The sequence below is a fragment of the Bombus pascuorum genome, chromosome 1 (assembly GCF_905332965.1).
Source record: "Bombus pascuorum chromosome 1, iyBomPasc1.1, whole genome shotgun sequence".
Lineage (NCBI taxonomy): Eukaryota > Metazoa > Arthropoda > Insecta > Hymenoptera > Apidae > Bombus > Bombus pascuorum.
This window is the reverse complement of record NC_083488.1, coordinates 24,065,254-24,091,035: the sequence shown is the minus strand read 5'-3', so window position 1 is coordinate 24,091,035 and position 25,782 is coordinate 24,065,254. Positions and strand designations below refer to the sequence as shown.

The 25,782-nt window shown below is 39.5% G+C and overlaps 2 protein-coding genes and 1 long non-coding RNA gene across 7 annotated transcripts in view; 2 read left to right on the top strand and 1 right to left on the bottom strand.

Annotated features, from left to right (window-relative positions):
- LOC132915086 (paired box protein Pax-6) overlaps nucleotides 1-19,014 on the bottom strand; it is a 52,287-nt gene extending 33,273 nt beyond the window's left edge. For 2 of the 4 annotated variants that reach the window (XM_060974738.1, XM_060974763.1), the window contains exons 1-2: nucleotides 18,311-19,012; nucleotides 9,287-9,593 (exon numbers count right to left, since the gene is read on the bottom strand). In XM_060974738.1, the coding sequence (XP_060830721.1) occupies nucleotides 9,287-9,299 (13 nt within the window). In that variant the 5' untranslated portion in view covers nucleotides 9,300-9,593; nucleotides 18,311-19,012. Of the gene's footprint in view, nucleotides 1-9,286; nucleotides 9,594-18,310 lie in introns of all 4 variants that reach the window. The other 2 variants (XM_060974745.1, XM_060974753.1) reach the window with 2 other exon arrangements.
- A 99-nt stretch (nucleotides 19,015-19,113) lies between these two features.
- Nucleotides 19,114-25,782, top strand: LOC132915228 (uncharacterized). Of its 2 annotated transcripts, XM_060975012.1 has the most exons (3): nucleotides 19,114-19,666; nucleotides 24,452-24,652; nucleotides 24,726-25,782. In XM_060975012.1, the coding sequence occupies exons 1-3, from the start codon at nucleotides 19,255-19,257 to the stop codon at nucleotides 24,728-24,730; spliced, it is 618 nt and encodes a 205-aa protein (XP_060830995.1). In that variant the 5' UTR covers nucleotides 19,114-19,254; the 3' UTR covers nucleotides 24,731-25,782. The 2 variants fall into 2 exon arrangements, with proteins under 2 accessions (XP_060830995.1, XP_060830985.1); XM_060975002.1 differs by having other exon boundaries at nucleotides 24,452-25,782.
- LOC132915312 (uncharacterized) lies at nucleotides 20,242-20,613 on the top strand. The gene is made up of 2 exons (XR_009659838.1): nucleotides 20,242-20,381; nucleotides 20,443-20,613. It is a non-coding gene; the product is annotated as an uncharacterized LOC132915312 (long non-coding RNA).

The following is a 25,782-nucleotide window of genomic DNA, read 5'->3' as shown; positions in this document are numbered from 1 at the left end:
CGTCTGATAAAGTACTTAATATCGCTAAATTTAAACTCTTATCATATGCACGCTATCGAAAGTTGTCTTTATATCGAACGTAACTTTCAAAAGTGAAACTCGTCAAAAGACACACACATAATCGTACGGATTCATGAAATAAACTCGCTAAGACTTAGTTTATTAATCGTTATCTAGGGACCCTATCTGAACGTATGTCTTTAAGGGGCAAGGCAAACAAGAACTTTGCATAAAAAAATGGAGATATGTTAATGGATAATAGGCATTTCTACAGGGTACTTTGATGACAGCACTGAGAGCGATGGTGGACTTTGAATGGAGGCGCAATGTCTATTCAATTATGCATGCCGCATAAAAGAAACGATAACGACATAACGTTAAGACATTTTTCTTGATCCGATTAAAATGACGGCTATCCTTCGAAAACCCTGCTTCACCTTGCGACCACTCGATGAATATTCATTCGGCAACCACGCGAATACCCACGTATGTAAGTGTATTTACAAAAGACACGCACTATTTTTCGATGCGTGTAACGCAAAAATCATGGGAAACATTTCCTGGCACATCACACGCCATATTCTAAAATAACACTAGGACTGAACATTCGTGTCTGCTACCGACTATCTAATCATACAGAGTTCTTTCATTCAGCGAGAAAGAAGATTATCTCTCGCAAAGGAACACATTCTTCTTTATGCCAGCAAGATGTTACCATATAAACCGTTACTGTTACGCGATCGGTTCGCGCATCAAACCGCCTTTGCCTCGCACGATAAATAATTTAATCATGGGCACAACACACGGTCTAAGAAATCCTCTCCAAACCTCCTATAGAAATCTATCTTAGACAATCATCAACATGCTTTTTTCCTCTAACGTCCTCGGAAATACATATATTGAAAATCACGATCTAGGAAATCGAGCAAAACTCAAGACTGTTCCATCGATATGATTGGCCGATCCCCTCGCGGGGACCGCTGCTTTTACTGTAAAACTCATGTGTCGTAAAAATAAACGGTTAGGGGCATCGAAATCCCGACGTCGCGTCGCGTCGCCGCGAGAACACGTCGTCGTCTCCGCTTTGTGGGACGACACAAACCCGCCGCTGGTTTTTCACCAGTTTTAATTCATTACAAAGAGGGTGTGACTCGGACGCATACATACACGGCGAAAGAGAAACCGGCTGGAGGAACGCACAAAGTAGAAGGCTTTCTCTCTCCCTCTACTAGCTCCGCTCCTATCCTTTCCTCCTTGTTTCTCTCTCGTCTCGCGCGAGGAAAGCGAATCGTCCGTAGCACAGCGGCACCGACGACCCGTGCACACGCCGTCCGCACACATTCTTTATATATAATTTCGCGTTAATCTACGCGACGACCAGCGCAAAAGCGAGTCATGCCGCAAAGTGAGGCAAAAAGGTTCCACTTGGCTGAGCGTGAAACGGGACACAGATTAAATCCCATCCTGCCGGCGCACGACGTCGCGGCACCCTTCCTCTCCGTCCAACCACCCCCTCTCAGCTACAGCCCCTCCGTCGCCGCCCTACCTTCCGTTCCTCTCACCCTCCCTTCCCTCTCTTTCTCTCTCTCGCCGCGACCGACCTCCCTCGCCAAACAACCCCTAAACCTACCGTTCCTAACGCTACCGCCCTAGACAAGAGGGGTGGGAGGAGTGAAAATTCTGCCATTTCGTTCTGTTTAAGCGTGGAAATACTTGTGTGAGTCTGCTGTTTGTAGCGTATAAATACTGTCTTCGCAACGATTAATACAATTTCCACTCGTTTTGCACCTCGGAATATCTTGTAATAGCGCTTCGTTTGAGTCTATGGAACTTTGATATGTTAAGAGTTGGAGCAAGTAGTTGTAAGATGTAGATAAGATACGCGAGATTAGTATGATTTTGCGATGATGACACTATGCGATTTTTTTACGCTATTTGTTTTTTTAGAGAGTGTTACACGAGTATATATACATACACGTGTATATATACGATTCAGTTAGCAGGGATAGAAAGCAAATGTACATATAGTGTCAGCACTGTGAAATCAGAAAAATGTTGCATGCCTCGTTTGCGCCGTACCTATCTGTGGAGCAACTTGTATATACTTATTCTGGTTTTAGCTCTGTTAATCTTGGAATTTTCAAGCGCAACATTATCGTACTAATGTAATAGTAGATTACATATTTTCGTGATAATTATTTTTGTGATACTTTCGTTAGAAAAAATAAGCTGATTTATAATTCAGTTTTTAGAAGACAAGCAAGCTGAATTACGTAATTAAAGTAGCGAAAACATGACAGAAAACTGTACATGAATTTCAATTCGAACTTCACTTAACTATGCTCTACGATTGAAATACACGTGTATCAAGATGAAATATGACTAATAATTCGCAAACATATCTCATCTCGTTAGCTCCTTTACCCAAACTATAAATTCTCCTGCTAAAAACGAGCTATATAAAAATAGTCGCGTTATAGAGAGTACAGGCAATCCACATTTTACTAGTGCGCGCGTGTACGGGTTAGAACGCAGAGCAAGTAATAACCAGTGGCATACAGAAGACGTTATCTCTCTACCATGCATTCGCGAGTGCTTCAACGATATCTACGTCCCACTTACGACATTCTTTATTTGGGCAGCAGTTCCTGGCGAAACTAACGCGAGACTAACGATAGCTCGTAAACCGTCGCGTCGTGTAACTCCGTTTCGCATCTAATAATGTTCACTAACGATACAGAGAGACTATGGCGAATTAGCAACTTTCCAGCGGAGTAACAGCGGCGAATGTATATATGCACACTCGTAAACAATGCGATACTAAACGATATATTTCTCCGTGAGAAACAGGAAAGTAAGCAGCAAATGGCTGGAAAGAAACACGATTGATCGTTATCCCATAATAGAAACAAAACAGACCAGCGAACCGGTTAATACGCCACTTCAATTCCCAACGATGACGGGAAGTTTACGTCAGGATGCTTGTTTAATGGAACGCAATAATGTTACGCGCGTAATTAGCCAGTGCGTTTTCGAGTGGCATCCTTTCGAACGTTAAGAGTTTTCATGACCGGTTCATTCCATGCCGTAGACCGCACAGAGAGTTCGACACGGCGATATTTCCGACATGAAGTGCCGCCATTCTCGTTAAAATCATGTAAACTCCTCGAGCCGGCGACCGATCTCTAGAAAAAGTTATCGAGCACTCCGAGATGCTCCGTTCGTTTAATGAATTGGAAGAGTCTTGTTCTTGTCAGGTTTCGTTTTATTACGTTCGATATTGCAATCTGAGTGTTGTTGATATAACCGTCGTCAATGTAGCGTTTTAAGCTGAAAATCTTTTAATGATGTACCCACACAGTTATATATATACACACACATATCTTATGCATTCTAGAAGTTAATGTTCAAGTTAACGATATTACATTGTTTGAATTAAATACTTTTGAATAAAAACACAGGAGGTAAAGTTTCATAGAGTTCATTTAGTACTACGGACAAGAAATTCAAGTAAATTTTGAAGAACTATAAACGAATTTCATTTAGCACAATACTTTAGCCGCTTACAAGTATTTCTAGTTAAACATTTACACAAATTTTTATATCTAAGTTTCCAAACTAGTGCTTTTCAGGAGAGTCTCTACGCAAATACGAAACTTGAATAGCGAACCTCGTCTTCCCAGCATGGCAGAATTCCTATACGATTAACAAGTTTCCGCGTCAACGAAACCTTCAAGATCAGATAACAGAATTTCCCCCTTTTTCCATCGCATTCATGCATCGTGCTAGAAAAGCGTGCTGTTGCCCCGAGAGAATCGCCCTTCCGTGGCTTAATAACGTTCAAAGACGTAACAAGCGGTAATCCCATTAAGCGAAGAGACCGCGGCGCGCGCGAGGAATATCCCGCGTGCGCGCACGTTCCGCTGGAAATACATATTTTCTTTTCATTCATGCATGCCACTGGCGTCAATGACGAAAGAGGAGAATAAGTAGCGCGAGAAAACCGGCGGTATGATGTGTTTTATTTAGTCCAAAAGAGAGGTAACACTCGTTAAACGTTATTATCACGTTGTCGGGATGAAGGATTGAAAGTGTGAGAGGAGAGAAACGAAGAGAAGAGAGTGCTCGCTCTGACAACTTGCTGGAAGCGTTATTCGGGCTAAATCCACGCCACGAGGAAGCAAGAGTTTCATCTGAGCGCGTCCTACCGCGACATCAAAGATGGCGTGCGAAGCATACATACTGTAATGAGTTGAATCGCGGGCAGAGAGAGATGTTCTACCCGCCCTCCTTACTCTAATGGGCTTAAAACGTACTCCATCTCGCTCAAGGTTCCTTCTCTGACGAATTCATTAAGGGCCAGTATTAAGAAGCAGCGTTGAATTAGCGAAAGCAACGCCATCCTAACGGCGTATACTCATTACCACGCGTCTTATTATTAAAGCCGCGAGGCATCGGATCTTCGTCGCTTTTCACCACCAACAGAAACCACGGAAACACGCGCCCCCGCCCGCCGACATAGCATCGAAGTTAGTAGTCAGGTGATTACACTCGCGCGTTCCTTAATTATAATTGCGAAGTCGCTGGTAATGTAATTGGTATTTAAATGCGCGCCGGGTAATTTAAAGTCGCTGACGTACCTCTGTTTTCCCTTTAGTTGTCCTTACCCTTTGCTTTTCTTTTCGATTTTGCTCTTGCCAAGTTGTTATATAGTTTGAGAGGCGTTAAAGGGTTCAGCCTTTCTCACCACTTTTAATTATCTATGTATAATGCTAATGGATATTTTGTTCATCAATTGGTTGATTTAAATATTGAAACTGTAAATATGAAGATTATACGTTGCTAAATATATGTATGCAAAAATTATTGAATAATAAATATTAAATATTTAATTCGAAATATATCTTTCAAATTATGTATTTAATACCACAAAATTAACAATAAATACGGAGTTTGTACGATAGGAGGGCTATTCAAAATGATTTTACGTATAATTGTTCTACTGATGGAGAACCACACAAGACAAACTTGATTGTTACTCGTTACAATACAGCTTCAGAACCAACAACGTTGCAGAATCGTTCTTCTCAAAAATTGTTCTCTCAGTCGTCTCAACTCGAAACTCAATTTCTTCGACTCGCCATTCTCCGACATCAGAAAATAACAAAACAAGTGTACAGTACAGTCTGTCTATATAATGTAACAATTGCCCAATTTCTTTTCTCTTCAAGTAACTTTTCAATCATTCGAATTTTCTAAAATAAGGATACATACTCGAATATGTTACTTCATTTACGTTTATTGACAATACATTTACGTCAATTTCAAATTCTTAAATTTCCAAACATTCAAATATTCAATTATCCAAATATTCAAATCGTTATTTCGTATTGTTAGTACGCAACGTTTACACATCTTTCCATTTCTTGGACTTTGACGGGTCCAACACTATGCTATTCCACTTAATTATTATATCGTTACACTGATCCCATCTACCTTACTTATCGGAATTAATTAGTTTCTAATTTATTTAGACCAACATTTTATTTTCCTATGCAAACAAATTTCCACTCATAAAGGGTAAACCAGTCGTTTCTTCGCACAATAGGAGAACTGACCAAAGACCCGGAAGGGAAACTTCCATCAATGAGGCTGTAGCATAAATTATGAAACTAACAGGAAATCTGGAGATGCATTACGAGCGATATCCTATTGCCTGGGCATGGATAATCCCGCACCCTCGACATTTATTGCCCCTCGAAAAGCCAGCGCAGGTAATCTCCACAGCTTCGGCTGGCACGCGAGCCGACCGGCACACGAGCGCCCATAACCATTAACAAATCTTGTAACCTAGCACGAAATAAAGTGCTCTCGTGAATCGGCCGTTTGATTCCAATAGCTACGGGGGCTGCTTTTATGGAAGCAAGGAGAGATAGATGAAGGGGAAACACCGAGCCAAAGAACGAAGAGGAGACGATAGAAAATCGTACAAGAAAGGACGGTGGTTGTGTGCATGTTCGTATGTGTATGCGTCCGCGCAAGCTCGTGCCGCAAGGGTATTGTAGTTGTAGGTCTCCTCTCGCGACTCTCTCCGATGCTCGAATGGTGCTCACACCACCACCCGAAGGGGAGAGAACTCTTCTGTGCTCGAACTCGGGTATTATGATCGTCGAACGTAATACGATCCGACCAAACTTCGGATAAACATACACGCCCCTGGTACAAACGGCCTGACCTGAGACCTGCCGTGCGAATCAATTTTAACGGACTGAAACTGAAGGGAATTTACCAGATTGATGCGTGGTTCTGAATTTCGGGGTGGTGGAGAAACTGTTGTCTGCTTATAGGAAAAGCTACAATTTTGGGGGCGGGGGTTGAAGACTTATTTTAGCTAGCTTGAGTATGGCAAGTTGATTTCTTAGTCCTGTGGTTTTTCTTTTTGATAGTTTGTATAGAATCATAAGAGGGTAGTATATGTCATATCAAGTATTTTTACTCACTGATGAAGGATGTGGTATAAGGATAACATGAATATTTAAGAAATCCTAATCGAGGAAAGAAATGTAAGTTATGGATAATAGAAAAATTGAACATTAAATATACGTGTACATTGTAATTGAAAGTATGCTTGCGTAATTTTCGTCAACATTTATAAACACAAAATACATAGCAATTAAACTTTAATTAAATATACAATCGTATCGTAAACTAAAAAATATCAAGCAAGATATGGAATCAGGAATAAAAATCGCGTAAAAAATCAATACAATGGAAAACGATTCGCGGTCTGAAGAACGCAGGAATTAATCTGACCAACGTCGTGCACCGATAGCAAACAGCGGAGAGGAGCACGCACACTGATAGAACGCGAAACGAACGTTCACAAAGGAGAGACAAATTGGCGGTGTAGGCGCTCCGGTTATTAAAGCCAACGCCTGACCCAGCCTGACCCGAAGCAATACACCCCGATTGTGCCGAGTGTTGTAGTCGGATAGGAGGGGAAAGTCGGCTAGCACCGAATCGGCAGAAGCTTTTTAGGTAAAAGGCGCCACCCTTCGAGCGTCGAGTTCTCCGTTGAAGGGGCTGTTGGCCCGACAGAAGCCAAGGAAAGGCGTGTCGGGTTACCGGCTAACCCCGGGGGTAACCGCGAGCCCCACCTAAGCCCATAAGCGTACACGTATTTGCGCACCCCTTCGTATAACTCATTGCGAAGGTCACAAATTTCGCCCCGAAGGCTGCGGTGCGATCCGAACCACCTATGTGATCCTACGGGCCCACCCAGAAACATCGGCCAACCGTTAGCGGAAAGGTAACAAGATGTAAATTGAGACGCGTTTAGATGGGATACACTGTTAATTAGGGTACTCGATGTTGCATTAAAGTAAGATAATATATAGCAAAGCTTTGCGGTTGCAGGAATGCTTGAGGATCGAGGATTTCTTAGGTATTAAGAATTAGCGATAGTTTAGAATATTTATTGCAGCGAGTACGGTTGAAGTTGTACAAAGAAATTGGTTGGAATAAACAATACATTTTTGATGAGTTATGATAGGACTAACATCAGAAATAAAATTAACTTCATTGAAAATATTGATTTTTTTCTTATGACATATTTTTACACAACCGAGTATAGCATTTTCAATTACATAAAAATTTCCAACACAACTTAAATACACAAACATCCATCTAATTATACAAACTCAACTATTCCACAAGTTCGTTGAAATATTAAATCGTATACATTTTATCATCAAGAGTGTCGTTCATAGCAAGAATTCAGAAATCTAGTATAAAAATAAGACGACCTATCTAGGTGGTCAAGTAGATCGAAACATCAAGAGAAGAGCTCGTGTTCGTCGGCATTTTGTATCAGAGCAAGGCTCAGAACTGATTCAAGGAACCGGGCCCTCGCGTCCCGGTTGGAGACAACTCGAAATCCATCCCGAAGATACGACCATCGTTCAACCCGACTGTATATCGATAAAAAAGAAGAAAAGGAAATAAAATATCCTCGTGTCTCGGGTTTCACGGTACACGGTACAAAGTTGACGCTAACGATCGCTGACAATACGAAAGGCGACCGACGCTCGACCGCATTGTAACGGCCTTCTATTAGCACAGTCAACGAGATACAAGAGCCGGATCGTCCAGATACCGCATCTGAATGACAGATAATCGGCCACCTTTCAGTTTTCTGAGTCTCGTGATTTCCACTCTTTTTCTTATTCCCGCACGAAGAAGAACTTGTCTTCTTAACAGATTTGAAAGACGTTCGTTTCTCTTTTTCCTATGGAATTTTATTGTTGTTATTAAATAATATGTCAATAAAACGTCATGTTGATAGAGAAGAAAATAGTAATGTGATAAAAATAAAAAATTGCTTTGAAATACGTGAAAGCTTGATTAATATAGCTTGTAAGCAAAACCAAATAAAGAGAAGAAAAGGCTAAACTCTCAGTTCATCGAAGCACGGATTACAATCGAACACTTTGGCGTGGAGATGTTGTGCAACAGTAATTCCATCTGTGGTGAATGAGTTTTGTAATATTTATAAATAGACGTGTATAAAGTGACAATAAAGTGCATTTGTAAAACTATCGTAATTAAAATTTATTTTGAAATGGTTACGCATTAAAAATTGTTATACCACAGTAAAAGCAATATGTATGCTTTACGATTGACCTTAACTACTTGTCTTATAACATCGACTAGCCCACGTGATAGGAATTATATTTTAAATGTCAAAAACAGTTGTATTGAGTTTTAATTTTAATTTAATAAATTACGCACTTTCAAATGAATGACTCTAGACTTTAATTAATATAATAACCAAAAATCTTGCAAGACAAAGAATTAACAGTCCATCGTTTACGCTTAATTCACCGCTCACACGCAAAATGACAAAACGAAAAACACAGAATCCAAAGCTAACTCAACTTATAAACCATAAAATTCAATAATGAATCGACGCTAGATACATAATAGATCTCCTTAATTTTGCCCCTACTTCACAAAAATATAATCAGCAAATCAATAATAATATATAATATTATATAATGTGTAGTATACATACACATATAATAACAATTGATCATATTACATACCAATACAATAAACGAATACCAGGTTTACATTTCCCTAATTATATCCACAATACAAAGGAACATAACCCCAGCATAAAAAAAGATGATAAAAAATATCAGGCAAAAAAAAGTTGACAAAAGCCCGAGAACTTTCGGGTCGTGGTGTTTTTAGCCGCGTAAATAAACAAGCTCGTTTGACCAACCTTTGTGTGGCATCTTCCAGAAGGGCGGTTCGGGGGTGGGCGAGCAAGGGTTAGCCACCCCCGCGCCCAACAGGGTTCTTGCCGCGTGCAGCGCCGCCGCCGCCGCTTCCCTGCTCCGCGCTGCCGTAGCACTTGGCGGGTAATCCGAAGCGCTGTCACTTCCGGCGATGCCGCCACCGCCACCGCTGCCTCCGCAAGGACGAAGGTGCAGGTTCAGCCGACCGCCGCCGACCGTTCCACCGCCTCCACCGCCTCCTCCGCCGCCGCCTCCGCCACCGCCGCCACCTCCGGCCACGCTAACACAGTGCTGAAAGGGAGAAATCAACGATTTCTTACGTCTACCATTGATTAATTGGTCGCAGATAAACGTTTGAGAATCGTTGGAAGTAATATTTGAAAGGAGACATTTACATCGGGAATAAGAAGTTTTGTATAAGAGTTATTTAAGACTTTAGAATTACTGGGGCAGACACCCTACACAGCAATAGGTCATGCGACACTTTGGATGAGATTTATATATCGTGTGTGTGTGTTTTCCTTAAAGCGCTAGATTTTCACAGATTTTGTTACAGGAGGATCGTTGAGATATTTAATATTTTAAAATGTGATTGAAAATTTGTATGTAAAATTTATTCAAGAATCTCTTGTATCTTTGGATAAGATATCGTGCGACGCAATATCGTTCATGCAACGCTTTAGATAAAATACGCATAACAAGACATATAAATAAAAGTATAAATGAATTTTATCGTAGCAGTTATGCGTTGAGTGATTACAATATATTATTTTACAAAAATACTCCTACTCTTCTAGTTCTATTTATAAAATTCATATTACATACTATCTAACTGGGCGGTCGCCTTCAATTATGTTATCAAAATATAGACAATATAAATATGGACAATTACGTGCGCAAAAGAAGCATAAAAGTCATTTAAAGAATAATATTTAAAATTTTGGCAAAGAGAACAGGAAAATCGGATATATATGTAAACCAGGCTGAATGGAAAACAGATTAACTTCGATCGACGGTAACGTAGTATCAGAAACAAGACTATTATCGAATATCAGTTTATTCGATAGTACAAATCAATAACACAAAAAATTGTTGAATACAATTATCTGACATTGAAATTTACATCGCGATCGAGAAAAAGCATTTGAAAATAAAATTCGATACTATTGTGTCAGCGGTATAGTTGACACTATACCATATTTTATCTACTTTACTTTCATAAACTTCCATCGAATGCGGAAAGCATTTTTACTCTATGTATATTTACGCGTTGTTAATGAGAATTTGTAATAAAGAGGCACTCTATGCACGAACCACTAAAAATGGCAAAAATTACGTGGAAAATAAGAAAAATAGCGATCGCGCCGCAATCTTATAACATCAACGACAACAGGAAGTCACAAGGGCACAGAAGGCTAATGCATAAGATTTACAAGCAAGAGCTTGCACGCCGACGTTTCACAGAAACAACCTGGTGTTTATTCATACTAAACGAAGCACATGCTTCCGCCTTCGAGATTCTATTCCAACGTGAGCACGCTGCTTTTCATACATGTTTCTTGTTTCACTTTTTGTTCTAAATAAAGCAAACCAACTTTATTATAGCGTACAATGTTTCTTGCCATCCATATATATATATATATATATATATATATATATATATATATATATATATATATATATATATATATATATATATATATATATATATATATATATATATATATATATATATATATATAATTTAAAAAATATATATATATTCAAATTTGAAATACTACAAAATTAACTCCTTATCATACAAAGTTCACAGGGAAAGGCATTATAAGTATATTTTTGTCCATTTTCTAATTTTAATGATACTTCGTGATCAAAGGATTGTAATGCGCTATATAATTATATACTTTATAATATACTATAATTTTAGTATAGATTAATTTTTTAAAAGTAAATGAAAGTTAATAAGTTGAGGTCGTGTTAAGTTGAAGTTCAAAAATCCAATAAATAGAGAATCTTGGCAACATGGGATTGATTGACAACGTATGTATAGAATTTAAAAATTCTTCCCTTAAAAAACAGGAAATATATATTTCTCCCTGTAGCCGTTACATTTATGATTAACTTCTTTTCTAACAAAATTGTTGAATGAAATTTTGCTGATTTCAACAAGAAAACATTTCTTCTTCAAAACACGCCATAAAATTAACTCGACACAGAATATTTCTTTTCAAGTCCTGAGTAATATCCCGCTTCATGACTTCTATATTTTCAATAGGGAAAAAGCAAACGCTGCGAACCGTGTTTCGCTTAAATTTCGCTTTCACGGAGGCTCACACCGTGGCAGCACGAGTCGACGAATGTCTCGCGTTTCCTACTGACGACTTTCGTTAAAGCTTAATTTCGACTCGAAGCTGACGGTTAAGCGCGCCGTTGGAAACACAAGAATTACGTGTCAAGTGGCCCCCGATGGATTAAACGCGGATGGAGAACGTTAACGTTTGAACAGATTTCTTTTTCTTCTCTTTTACGCCGGTAAAAGCCTGATTTTAAACGAGCATTCGCAATTTACCGTCGCCGAGTGCAGAAACAGGCAAAGAAGCGTATTTCCTCGGACCGTTCACACTCTTACACTTTAAATAGTCCGATCCGTTGAGATGCTTAGTTTGAACGTGAACACGGACGCGCGAACTCGTGTCGACATCCAGTGAAAAGCTGAAATAATTTCTTAACCTCGTGATGTTTCTCCAACAATGGCGTTGTTAGCCAAGCGGACGAACGTGAAATGTTAGTTATTACAAAACGCCGGTGGAATTTCTGACACTTCTGTCGACGAGATTTTCCGTTGGCATAAATTAATTAAAACCAGGATGTTGCGTACTGATTAAGTAGAAGATGATTGCCGTGTATTGTACGATTTCAAGGCCTCGGAAGGGTGAGAGTACCGTGTTTGACAATTGTGTCAACGATCATTAAGAGAGGAAAGATACCTTAACAGAAGGAAGTTAATGAGCTAGAGATATTGACAATCAGGAGAAATATACGGTTACTTTTATGTACCTTCATTCATACATTCATTGTTGTATAGGATGTATCTAACGTAAGAGGTTGTAATAATGATGATACTATAATAAAACATATTGTATCAAAGTAAGTTGTAGAATTTTCATTTCTGACCTGAAGATCTAATACGAAAAAAATTGTCACAGGTATTTCATGAACTTGTATATTATTAAATTCGTTCGTTAAGGGTTGATAATGATCGGCAATCAATAAACAAATTACTCGATGCATTCCTGTTGAAGAAAGATAAATGAAATATGCGAAAATAATTTTAACAAATTTGCATTTCTTTTAATCTCACAAATTTATTAACCTAAGCCAAAATCGACATAAACACCACCTACCCTTCCTCCAGTAAATCGTATCAGATTTATAAACTAAAAAATCCACAGTATTCAGGAAACGCAACAAAAATGTCTGGTCGTAAATCTGTCGGATTGATAATCGCAATACATTAAAAGCACACGTGTGAAACATTCGAAGGGAAAAAAGTCAAATTTCGCCGGGCGACGGGCCGGGGTTTCGCGTAAAGGCAGATCAATGTTTCCGCATGAAACACATCGAGCCGACTATCAAAAATAACCGGCCGATATTGTTGCGAGCGATTTCATAAGCCAACGGTAAATCACGAGAACTCGATTTGATCTCTGTACTTCTGCACGCTCTTTCACGTGCCCTTCCACGCATACAAAACAGCGGCCGCTTCAAAGAACATAATTCAGGGGATTATCGCACGCGCGCGAAACGGGACAAATATTGGCACCGTCAAAACTGGTTCGCCGAAAGCAAATTTCAAAGTGTACCAGAAAATAAATAACGCTGTGGTGAATAATAAACATCGCGGTGTCGACGGTAAATTTTTCCATTTTTCCAAGCTTGATTACGCCGCGCATAAATTTATCGTTCGTCGCTCTCTACCGTTGTTTCGAAATTGCGATCGAAAGGCAGATCGAAAACACACGCGACGCGTTGTATTTTGCGTAGGAAAAAAATTTGACTCGTTACAACGTCAGTTGCTATGTTAATATTATTTCTGATCGTTAGATTCTAATTGTTTATTTGAGGTTCTCATTCTCATCGTCGATATATGTTCGTAAGAGACACTCGCTGCGATATGAAAAAACATCAAATATCGTCGCTAGATGTCACTATACTCTACAAAGTATTTTACATAATTGTTGTTTTATCAAGAATCTAGATTAGAACGATCACTTTGATTAGGAAAATCATACATATCTTAAAACACTTATATTACTTTTATTCAGTTACAACGTTCTACTGAACTAATAGCAACAAATAATCGCCTAAATTGATGTACATATATAATGATATAACATCCTATACAAACTACACAAAAAGATCAAAAGACTAAAACAAACAGTTACCTTTTTCTATGGATAAAAGAAAAATTCTGTGTCGAGATAAACCAGCATCCTCTGATCATATACATAGCTATTAAAGCAGCCCTAGTAGAAAACTAAGTATGTCGCGAAACCAGATCTGCAGAATTACATTCTAGCCCATTTACAACGCTAACAAAACGTCACATGATGCACAGTTCAAACGTGATCAGCGTGTGTTGACGCACGAAATCGTTTGTTCCGCTGAAAGCAAGAAGAGCTTTTACTATCGACCGTGTAATTTAACTCTTGCACAGCCGAGATGGTTGCGGTCAGCACAGTGTTTACATCGTCGGTAATATGCTCTTTGGCGATCAGAACAGCTCGTCCGAAGGCGAGTTTACAACGTGCGACGCGGACGCACACCTACGCGTATTCCACCGTCGCTTTCGTTCATCACGGTTAATCACGTCGCGGTTACGATAAGTGTTAATTATGGTTTTCGGTCCGCTTCGTAGATCATTAGCTCCTTTCATCTACATCGCGGGAACGTCACGACGAAGGGGGTCACTGGACGGTTATAGACGACGATCCGGCTCGATCAAAATGTGCAAGCTGTACGCCGACATCGACTGATTATAGGTTACAACGCATTGTACCACACTAAACACCACATTTACTTCAAATACCCAGCGCGACTATCAGATTATGAAACGTAATACGGTACTATTTATCGCGTTCATTGCTCCTGCTATTGAAACTTTGTTCAGCAGAAACCACCAATCCAAAATCCATGAATTAAGAGTAATATATCGTTGACTCTCCTCTATTCCTGTATTATGTCATGATTTTAAATCGCAGATAATTGAAATTAAATATATTAATAACGAATTCGTTAATATATCTTCAATTAAAAAAAAAAAAAAAGGGGGGGGGGAAGAGAAATTAATCGACACAGAGATACATACCTACATAAATGTATTATTCGGTGAGCCAGAATGCACCTGGTATAGTGTTTTAAGTATAAGCGTGTTTAAATTCTCACAGAAATTAAATCTGCACAAAATTTACTAATTACGTACTCGGTTCCTTCGGTTTCCTACGTCGCGTGTTCAGAAAAGTCTGCGACACATTAAATTACTTCGTTTCGTTAGCCAGTCAGTCTGAGACACTTTACGCGAAAAATTACCACGGGGTAAGGTTCCGTCGCTTTCTCGCAACGGGACGAAAAACAAGTTTCAAAGCGACGGGTCCAACGCGTAACGACATCCTCGACGCTCGATTTGCAATTAAATACAGGTGGGCGCACGCTTTTCCTTTCGGCGAAAACGACTTCCGGTGAAAAATATTTCGCGATTTTGTGGCCTCGTTAACGAGAGATCGTTAAATGCAAAGAGGATTTTTGTACATTAACCTAATGCCTGACAATTTTCGGTTCAGGACGCACAGTAAATAAACATGAAATTACGATGCCTCTGTTCGAGGACCGTCGGACGCGGAATGCGAAGGAAAGCGAGAAAACGAGGCGCAACTACTCTCGTTAGAAGCATACGACCCACGGCTAACTTCGTGCGGCACTGAACATCACATCTCTCCGACAGGTTGCATCTCGTTAGGCGGAATGAACGATAACTTCGAGACGATGCACTGATGGTACGTAAAACAACACTTCCCACGCGCATAATAGACCGTGCTAAAGACCTTCAACGCATTGCAAATTATAAGGAGATAAAAACTAAACTGTCATTACACGCGTGCGGATTTCTCATGATGATTTTCACGATATGTATCAGGCAAATTGTAAAATCCAATACGTTGTATACTTTCTCTTCTTTTCTGTTACTAGCTTTCAATGTTGCTTCAGCGCAAATGTGGTTATTAGTGAAGATGATGATGATTGAAAATATTATAGGAATTTTGTCATAGAACATCATGAGTTTCAAAAGGAAACTAAATATTTGTTTTCTCTCAATGAGATTTTCATTTATGGTTTCCCTAATCTGAAAATTAAACTCTGTATATCTAAGGCAATTTAAAAGAATCTATTTAACGACAATTGTAAATATCATATGTTGGTAGTCATATTCAAAAATTAAATTGCGGTTAGGTTTCTTTGATATTCTCTACACACTAAGTCGTTAGTAGCCACAATTTGTAAAGAGAAGAAAGGTGCATAGAATTAGTAAATGATTTGGATCGGTAAATTTCCTGCGACAGGCCGGTTGTCTCTTCAGTCTGGAGCGGTTCAAGTACAACAAAGGGCTTTACGTGAAATCTCAGAGGTAGACGAAAGCGTTTCTTTGTCCAGCACTCGAAAGCAACGAGGGGACATCTGTTATTTTCCGAGATTGTATCACTTTCAATGAGCGCGCGCGATGTTTCTTTTTTCCCCACCTCTGGAGCTCGCTCGCAGACGAGTCGGCGTTCGTGTAAAAATAATAAAGGCGGACAGGTGTTCGCCGTGTCCGCGCGCCATCGTGGCCCGCGATCCCTAATTCCGCCGACGATGGCATAAATTATTCATAAAGGGAAAATTTGTTTTATTCGTTCGAAATATACTAGCACGTTCGCGCACGCGGTTCCGAAATTTTGAAAGTATAATGAGATGAAAATATCAACGGCGGAAGCTCAATCAACGCGAAACGGCGCCGTACGGAAATTCCACCCTGCCATCGTCGTTCCGTCGTTCTACAATTGATTTAACAGCGTGTTGTTCTTCGAAAGATGTTTCTCATGAAACGAAGGAAGATCCATTTTCAAGATATGAAACGGTCGCTTTCTATTCGTAATACGAGGAAGGTTTATTCTTTGATAATTACTAGACTTCACTTTGATACTTAATATGGTCGGTCAATTCTTCAACTTATCTTATCTAAGTCACTTTACCAATAACAATCAGAGTAGACGTGTTTTACTTATTTTACGCGTAACATCGTTTCAAATTCATCTATATATTTATTACGTACAGACTTCTAACACATAATCTAGAATTCATTATAATTAGAAAGTATCGTATTTAATCTTTAATTCTTTGCTACATCAGACATTTAACCAAGCTTCTTATCAATGTTGTAACATAAAAGAAATTGTAGTTTTTCAAAAAACGATTTTAGTGAAGAACTTTATAGTCTCCCGCTTCGTTTATCTTAATTTCAACGAATCACAGCGAATAGCCTTAATTTCCTCGATTTCACGTGAAAAAGGTAATTTGGATGCTCGGCAAATTTTCGCCGGTAAATAACAAAGCGTAGCGGTTGCATTATTTAATCCCTCGAACGGTATAAACCCGATGCAATTCACTTTCAATTGACAGCGTTTTTTCCGCGATCACAATAAGCTACAGGAGTGTTAACAGCGCTATTGTGGCTCGCGCAATTTGTGGCTAAGCGTTATGCCGTCGGCATTTCAAGTTATTACGTCTATTCTGGTTTATTACAGTTTCTCATGGGCGAATCTACGCGAAAAAATTTAGTCCATTGACGATTCGGAACGAGCAATCAGTTTCACTGGCTCAAGGCGTAAAATAAGGTATAGTATCACTTGCGGCTATAGCAGTTGCAAAGCACTTTACTTAAAGGATTTACTACTGACAGAAATGCACTTTGTTTTATAAACTCGGATCGACTGTTTAGTATTTTCATAAATTATTAGCTTACGTTTCATCTGTGTTTTTTTTATAGAAAATATATCGCGGAGTATAGTGAATAATTAGCGAGCTTGTGATTGACGGTAAATTGATTGGAAAATGTTGCACAACGTTAACGAATAACTTCTGTATATAAAAATATTTGGCTCTATTGCTTTTAGAAACGCAGAAAATATAAAACACTTTTATAGTGACGAACGCAAGATTGTATTAATGTAAGTGGTTTAACGTAAAGCTTTACAAAGAAATTTATTATAAAGATAATACGCGTGGAAATCAGTACTACTTGAATTTAATAAAAGTATGAAAAAATGTGGAAAAAAAGTAAAAGCACTTTGTATTTTTCTAAAATATACAATATTATTAATGCTATTTTCTTTTCTTGCAACTGAAATACTTTCAAAGTTAACCATTTAACAACCAGTAACGAATCCGTCGGCAATCATCGATACAAAACTTTAAAGATGTAATTTTACTAAATAAATAATATTTTATAATTTTTCACTATAAGATAGCAAAAGAATGCCATATCGTTCAATTTCTATGTGATAATGTTTACAGAAGAAGAAATCTTTACAAGATATCATTGACCGCCGGATCCTGATAAACGACAAGTTTCATACCACATATGAATTTTTAAATTTCGCGCCTATTTCCAGTTAAATTGAAGAAGACACAAAAGCAGTTGCAAATGTAACTCGCTTTAGGATCAGCCGTTATAAGTGATTGATGATTAACATCAGGCAAACCTACTTTTACATTCTCAAATATCAAGAAATAAATGAAATTTACATAGAAGAGATGGGAAATCATATCACGGCTTAATTATGCATACGCATATGCATTATAACTTCGCGTGTTCTAACCTTTATCTTCCAATAACGCATGATCATCTCTATGAAAATTTACATTCACGAATGACTCATCGAAATTGATCGAACGATTAAAACTAATAAACGTACCGTGTCGAGAATGGCCGTGGTCAGGCCGGATCCAGTCACCAGCTAAAAGCACAATCCGCAGCTACGTGTCTCCGCGGGATGTTCACAACACTTTTCGAACGCAGCTCGACCAGCGATACTATTCGAGCGGCTCGATTCGCCACGACTTCGAAAACAGATGAATCTCGCTGTACGTATCGTAGATCTTCTTGGAAACGGTCTCACTGATCACTGAGAATTGCACAGTTTAAAACGGAAGTGGCGCGAAATGCTCGTAACGGAATTCACCACTGCAGCTTAGCTGCGAATCGATCTAAAACGAAGATTGCCTCCTGTGTTGCAAATCGGCACAGGGAAAAATCGACAACCACGAAACGACAACGACGACGACAATGACGATGAACGATTCGTCGTTCACGGAAACACGAACGAGACCCGTGGTCTGCGATCGGAGACGAGGTTCGACGGAACGTGATAGAATGACCGCGTCGCGAGAACAACGTCGCTCTCTACCATCGGCAACGACTATTTCGGTATTTTCGGGCGGGCGAGTCTCGTATACTGTGTTTATCGGTTGTTATCGCGGCAAGCTGACCAAGGAAAACGAGAAGAGGACAATTGAACGTGAGCGTCGGTGAAGAGGAAAGAAACACGTGCAACTCGAAAACAGGGGTGCAGTGACGCGTCACTGCTGCGGTGCGCGGCGCCCGATTGACCATCAGAGTCTGCCTTCCTTCATGCGAAGATCCCTGCCGCACGATTTCGGCACCCCCACCCCTCACGCTCAACACACTCCCAACCGTACGATCTCCCTCTCTATCGGGATGTCTTCTCTTTCCTTCTTCGTTTCTCTTTCTAACAACAGGCTCAGCTAGCCCGACGAGGTTCCTGCGCTGCCGGGCAAAGTCGCCGAAGCCGAGGTGGCTGCGAGACCGACCAGCGTCCCGTTTCGCCTGAGCGTGTCTATGGGTGGAGCTAGCGACACGCTGGCGTGGTCGTGTCTCGTTTTCTCGTACATCCGACATTCCCCGTTTGCACCGATGCCGTTACAGTGGGGGAAATCGAACAAGCAACATCGTGCGACGTCGCAACGTTCTGGAGCCTTCACCAGCCAGTATTCGTGCCACAGAGCCGCTTTCGACGACGAGGATGCTGGAAATGGGCGGCGCTTCGTGGAGGTGGCGCCCTTTGTCGTTGGACCGCTCCACAGGACGCCATTGTCTGTTTGGCGGCGCAGCACCGCGCGGCGTGCGCGACGCACGTCGACGCCCGGCGTCGCGACGCCACTCTTGCACGCAACGCCGTCGCGGCCGTCGTCATCCTCCTGCCTCTTTTCTCTCTGCCTTCAGCTAGCCGCCCGAATTTCTGCGCCGAGAGGTAAGTCGACGATCCGTACGTATGCGCGTGTGTTTGTGCGTCGTTTACATGTTACTCCTATACAGGTATGTGTGCATATGTGTGAGTTGTGTGCGCGCACGGACGTGAGGATGCGTGAACGAGATTCTCGTATGAACGTGTGTCGCAATTTGCTACTTTATTGCTCCTTTTCCTCTACCCTTCTTTTTTTTTTCTCGTGTCTCTTTCCTGCCATACATTTTCCTGTCTGTATAACCGTCTTGTACTGTTTACCGCGTCTTCCAACATAGACATTATTCTTTATGTACACCGCTTTTCACAAATATTCGTTACACATTGTTTCTGTTATACATTGCACGAACACACGTGGACTAGAGTTTTTTAACGTAAAGGTAACGCGAGGAAGTTTCTTAAACTGGAACTGGTGTCATTCGGAAGTATGCGAGACCGAACAATGTCAGTCTTCGACTGCCACCTATGCACACATGCTTGTACTCGCAAGTTTCGTAGCTTCCTCTAATTTCCTACTTCATGGAATACTGCGTTACAGTTAACCTATTGTACCATCAATACGTGTATTTTACGCATCCGTATATCAAATATTTGTCCATCAAAGAGAAACATTTTAATTTCTTACGTACGTACATTGCACTGCTTCCTTTTATCTCAAACAGTTTCTCTGTATGACAATAATTATTCTATACTACTGATACTTTGAATAAATCGTCTAACCTATGTAAGTACTTACTGTATCATCCACACTGTATATACTTAATTACATAAGACGTGAACTTCAGATCGTGTCACAAGAAGGCAGCACACACGCGAAATATTTGTTCGGACACGTTCGATCGTATCGCGAAGTCGACATCGTTTTGCCCTAGAACAGGTGACTCCAATTACGGTCCAATTACCTGTGCGTTTAATTCTCGTCCGACGCGACGGTTGAGGCGTTAATTCGAGAGCGTGTACTTCGCGAAAAAAAGGACAAAAGAAAAGAAAAAGAAGCAAGAGAGAGAATCGTTACCAATGACAAGCAACGTGTTAACACCCATACCAACTATAATGGATCACGACAGAGTGTCGCACATGCATTTCGGATATAAATCTCCAACGATTGTTCCTTCCATTCGGCGACGTACTCGACGCATGAAAAGAAAAAGAGAAAAAACAGACGACTCCTATGGTCGTTAATTATTTTCGAGCGCGAGAGATGCATTCTCGTGCGTGTCCCGATTTTTCCTACCAATCATCGTTTCTCGTTTCGACGTTATTCAATGCCGGATGAATGGCCGATTTAATATTAATTATTGTTTATAATGAACAGCATTTTTTCGTGTCACCTCCTCCATCTTCGTTAGTCTGTTGATCTAATTGAATATTTATAGTTGTTTACGTTTCGAGCATGACCATGTTTCTCTCTGCGTTCGTCGGATGATAGATATTAAAGTATTCTAGTTAGTATCTTGATTATCGAAAAAGAACAATATAATGAGATATATTGTATTATGTGTATAGTGTTATTTTTATTATCTGATATCCACGGAATAATGTTGTAGTAAAATTTAATGACAAAATGAAGATACATATGTACTATATATATAGGTAACTACTATAGTGGTATGCAAGACTTTGGCCAGATAGATTTTTCACTTTATATTCGAAAAGATATATTTTAAGAAACTTTAATTTATATCATATGTTTATGTAACGATACTTCATTTATTGTACTATTTTCTTATATCCAATACTATTCAAATTATTATTATTATTATCCCAATATTAGTTAACATTCTTCCATGTACGTATAAAGTGAGAAATCTATCTAGCCGGAAAATTTTACACACCATTGTATATATCGTTAGGAAAATAAAAATTTAGCAAGGAAAGAAAGCGACAATCTTACAGCAGCTTCTAGAACGACACGAGAACAATGTAGTCACAGCAAGCAGTTTCCACTTCGTTAGTACGAACCTTTCTTTCACGTGCTAAAGACCAGCACGGTATACGGCCGCGACATCGTCTCATGTTTTTTCCTTAAACAGTCGGAGTTTAGCTAAAAAGGCAGCAACCTGCACTCGGCCGATTTTACCTACACGTGAGTGGTCATACGCCGCCCGAACTTTCCGAGGGAAGAACACCGAAGATACGCCGCCAAGGACGGCCGATCTCACTAGCGACGCTACTTAATACGTGTACTCGACCGAGTGTGCAATTAATCACCGATCCGTGGGTAATTGGTGCCGGGGCACGGGAATCGATCAGGCCGGAGCATCGACGTGTGCACGGGCCATTCAACGAAAGTTCCGTCACACTATGTCCTGTCCTCCGAGACATCCGGTTGAAAGTGTTTCGTTCAGAGGCTACTGCGGGAAAAAAGAGACTGGCGAGTTCGTAAAATAGACGAGGATGTGACGTTTATACTCTCTGTCCAATGAGAAATCCAATGAGTTAGAAGAGGTAAATAAGATCACGTGATCAGAATCTAAAGGGTACTAGGATCAATTTTCAATTTTGGTATTTTACTTGGAGTAGATAGTTATCTCTATAAACATTAACCTTTCCAGCTTTAACAAGTCAGTTTAAATATTGTAAAGATTATAATTTATTATATAATAATTATAAAACAATTGTTGGAATATCGTGTAACCAGTTATGCTTATTTCTTATCAATTGGATTCGTTGGACAGAATAAGAACCTGAAAGATGTAACATAAAGTATAAATTAGAATTAAGCTTAGAATTGAAATTAATCTTATACATAAAATAAATAAATAAATTGTAATTACAGAACTAAAAAGGGAATAAATGAACTACCTTCGAATTATTCGGTACTAATCCTTCGATCTCATCCATAGATTATCAAAGACAGTTATTAACGATACGTTTCGAAAAACTATTTCACGACTTCCTTAGCATAGAGAAATACTTTCCCAAAAACTTTCAACAATAAAATTATGCAAGCGGAAAAATCTGCTTGCAAGTAAAATTCTCGTATCATCATATCTGACTCGATTACGTACATAGACAGTCTTCTCAGATGAAAGGAGGAAACAGAGTACGAAAAGAGAGAGGAGAAGAGGAAAAGAGAGGAAGATGGACGATTACCAGATATGTAACTAGATTAAAGTAGAACGGGTAGATGGGTACTGGATAGATATCTATGTATATAATTATGTCTCGACGCTTGAGTGACACTTCTCATTTATTTCGGTCGTTGATCCCACAACTGAGCACCCTCTTTACGCGTGGCTCCCGATTAAAATGCTCCGCGAATACAAGCATGGATCAGACGATTCAAACGATACTTCCGCGTATACTTCTTCCTCTGAATTGTTTGTAACCGTCTCTATGTCAATACAGATACAAAGAACCCCATAATCATCTTCTTTCATTTCTTTTTGCCTCTTCTTTCTTACAGTTAATTTGTTTCTTAGAAATATTATCCGGGGTCTTTGGAAATGCACTTTGCCTTTTTAGCGGAATACCCATCTTAAGCAAAGTATTTACCATTTGATTCGAAGGATTTTCTCAACAGGTTGTGAGCTTCTAAGCTTCATCCTATAGGTTTGGGTCCTGAATCTTTAAGAATGCTAAATGGACATTACTCGCACCGGTTGGCTAGGAAAGTGGGTTTCGTTGGAAAATTGGTTAAGTGGGTGAAAGATGACCAGTATAATCCGTCTAACAAAATTCTACTCTTATATTTTGATTTTGTAATACGTAATTGATATAAGACATATTTGCATATTGTTCTTTTTGCATTCGTATGGTGCTCGACTCGCTGATAGATGTTGTTCATGTAAATATCATTTAAGTTTGATCGAATCTTTATATATCACACTGACAATTTGGAAAATAATTTGGTTTTAGAAAATATAAAAAATGTAGTCTTAATATTAAAGTATGTCTCAGTAATAACGAGGAAATCGTTTGATCCCTTGATATCCTTCCTTCTTTCAGGATAAATTTTCTATCAATGACGCAAAGCTTCGTTCAAATCGAATTATATAATGGAACAGAGATCAATAGCATTTGTATCGGTAGGATTAGGTGGCTTCCGTGAAACGTGGGACAGTCATATCGTTGTCAGAATTTCGACGCGGCTCTTTCGTCACGCCCCTCGTGTACCGTTCAGCTTATCCAACGCGTACAATTGGATTTATCAAGTTAAAGTCGAAATCGACGGGCGCCATGCGTTGCTGTTGCAAACGACGACGACACGTACCGTTGGGACATCGACTGATGCTCGTGAAACGTGTATGTCAAACATCGGCCGCATTGGATAGTTTTGCTGCGGAAATTCCACTTGGCTTCTGGCTGAAAGTTTATCTCAAAAGTGTGCCAAATCGATGTTCCATGGGCCAGTTGTCTGTAACGCTTCTCAATTATTGCGTTTACTTCTGTTCACCACTATTCATTATCTCTTTGGTAAAGAAATTTTTCGTAGATGTATTCATTCTTTCTTTGCATTTTTGCGAAGTTTAAAATTCTGTGAAAAGGTGAATGACGTCTACTATAAATTGATAATTAATAATTATCAAAAAGTAATTTTTTACGATACCGATTTTTATATATATTTTGACATATTTTGTATGAGAAACTGTTTGATGGAATGTGAAAAACATTTAAGATAACATGTTACTCTTACTTTTCTACAAAATAAAAAACATAAATCACTATATAGTAGTTTATCTTTAAATATTTCCACCTAATAATCTTGATCGTACGACATCAATCTAAAAAATGGGAAAAATATCTAATCGTATCTAGCAAATAATAATTTCTAATCTCCTTCTTTCATAGGCCATATTTCGTCGTCAATGCCACACCGTATCTTCGCCACATTGGCATACGAATTGTCACATTTGCAAATCTCTGGCGGCCGTGTATCGAGTTTTTCAATAAACCGCGAGTCTCGTGGCTCACATTATATATCCGGCGAAATCGGATGGCCGGAGGTCGGAAATGGACAATCTATTGTTTACGCGGATAATCTTATTAATGGTACGTTAATCCCTGTGTCCAGCGGTGTTCAAACAGCCGCGTTGCAGTTCGTTAACTTAATGGTTATTATTAGAATGAAACGCGGCTCGCTCGCGGCCCGACGCAATCCGGATAAGCCGAAAGGCAATAAAGAGAGAATTGTAAATGCTTCGGTTGAAAATGCTGCCAACAATACGAGGGCAGGGACTGGCAACGAGCTTTTCCATTCGCGTTAATCGTTCAAATAATACCCGTGGAATATGAAATTCACCTAGTCGGAAATGCTGATACCCGCCGAGAGTCAAGTTTTCATTCATGACAGCGAGACCGTGCAATGGATCCCCGGAAAAAATATTTTCCAACATCCGCTTTCTACGAGAACCGCCTGCTTTAAATGGCAGCCTCATTTCCTAATTATTAGGCTAATCTCACGGCACGTGAATTCGACATAACAACGTGGCAAATCCTACGAGAAATATGATCCAGCGGTTGGGTCGTGGTTCGCTGCATGTACTTCCGGTGAGGACACCGGAAGTTCTCGGTGTCACGGGTAGCTGAATATATGGTGGCTTTGCTTGTTGTTTAGTGAGTATTTTTGCATGCATCCAAAATCATGTCATACGATTACAGATCTCGGCTAAAAGAATGCAAAGAATAAACTACTTTGTACCTTTTTGTACCGTGATCGAATGGATCAGATAGCAACATATAAGATAAGATAAATTTCATAAGAAAATATAGGGCACATTTTATTTTGAGAGCCTTGACCCACAGTAACTTCGCCCGAAAGAAACATAGTATATAAATATTTCGCCTAATCTCTCAGTAGTTGTATAGCGGGCTAGAAGTGGATCCACTCGGAGACCAAAAAATGTATCAGATTACCGAAAGACGAGTTTCGAGAAGGGAATCGATGGTAACTGACGAGGACATTTTGAATGAGAGAGAGAAGATGATCAGATGATTCGCCTTTCTATATTGTAATCTCAATTATTGGCACAATATAAAAACGTATAAATAGTTAATCGGATAATCAAATTTTTCACGTTTCATACAAATATCATGACTTATTACATATAACATATTATTATATGTAGTATACTATAGTTTGTATTACACAGCATATTTTTAAGCTATGAAATTACAAACCT

Bases quoted from the DNA above. Each gene is read 5' to 3' on its own strand.
- LOC132915228 (XM_060975002.1), top strand. From the start codon at position 19,255: ATGGGTGGAGCTAGCGACACGCTGGCGTGGTCGTGTCTCGTTTTCTCG. The intron at 19,667-24,451 runs GTAAGTCGACGA...CTTCTTTCATAG, and splicing joins CCGAATTTCTGCGCCGAGAG to GCCATATTTCGTCGTCAATG.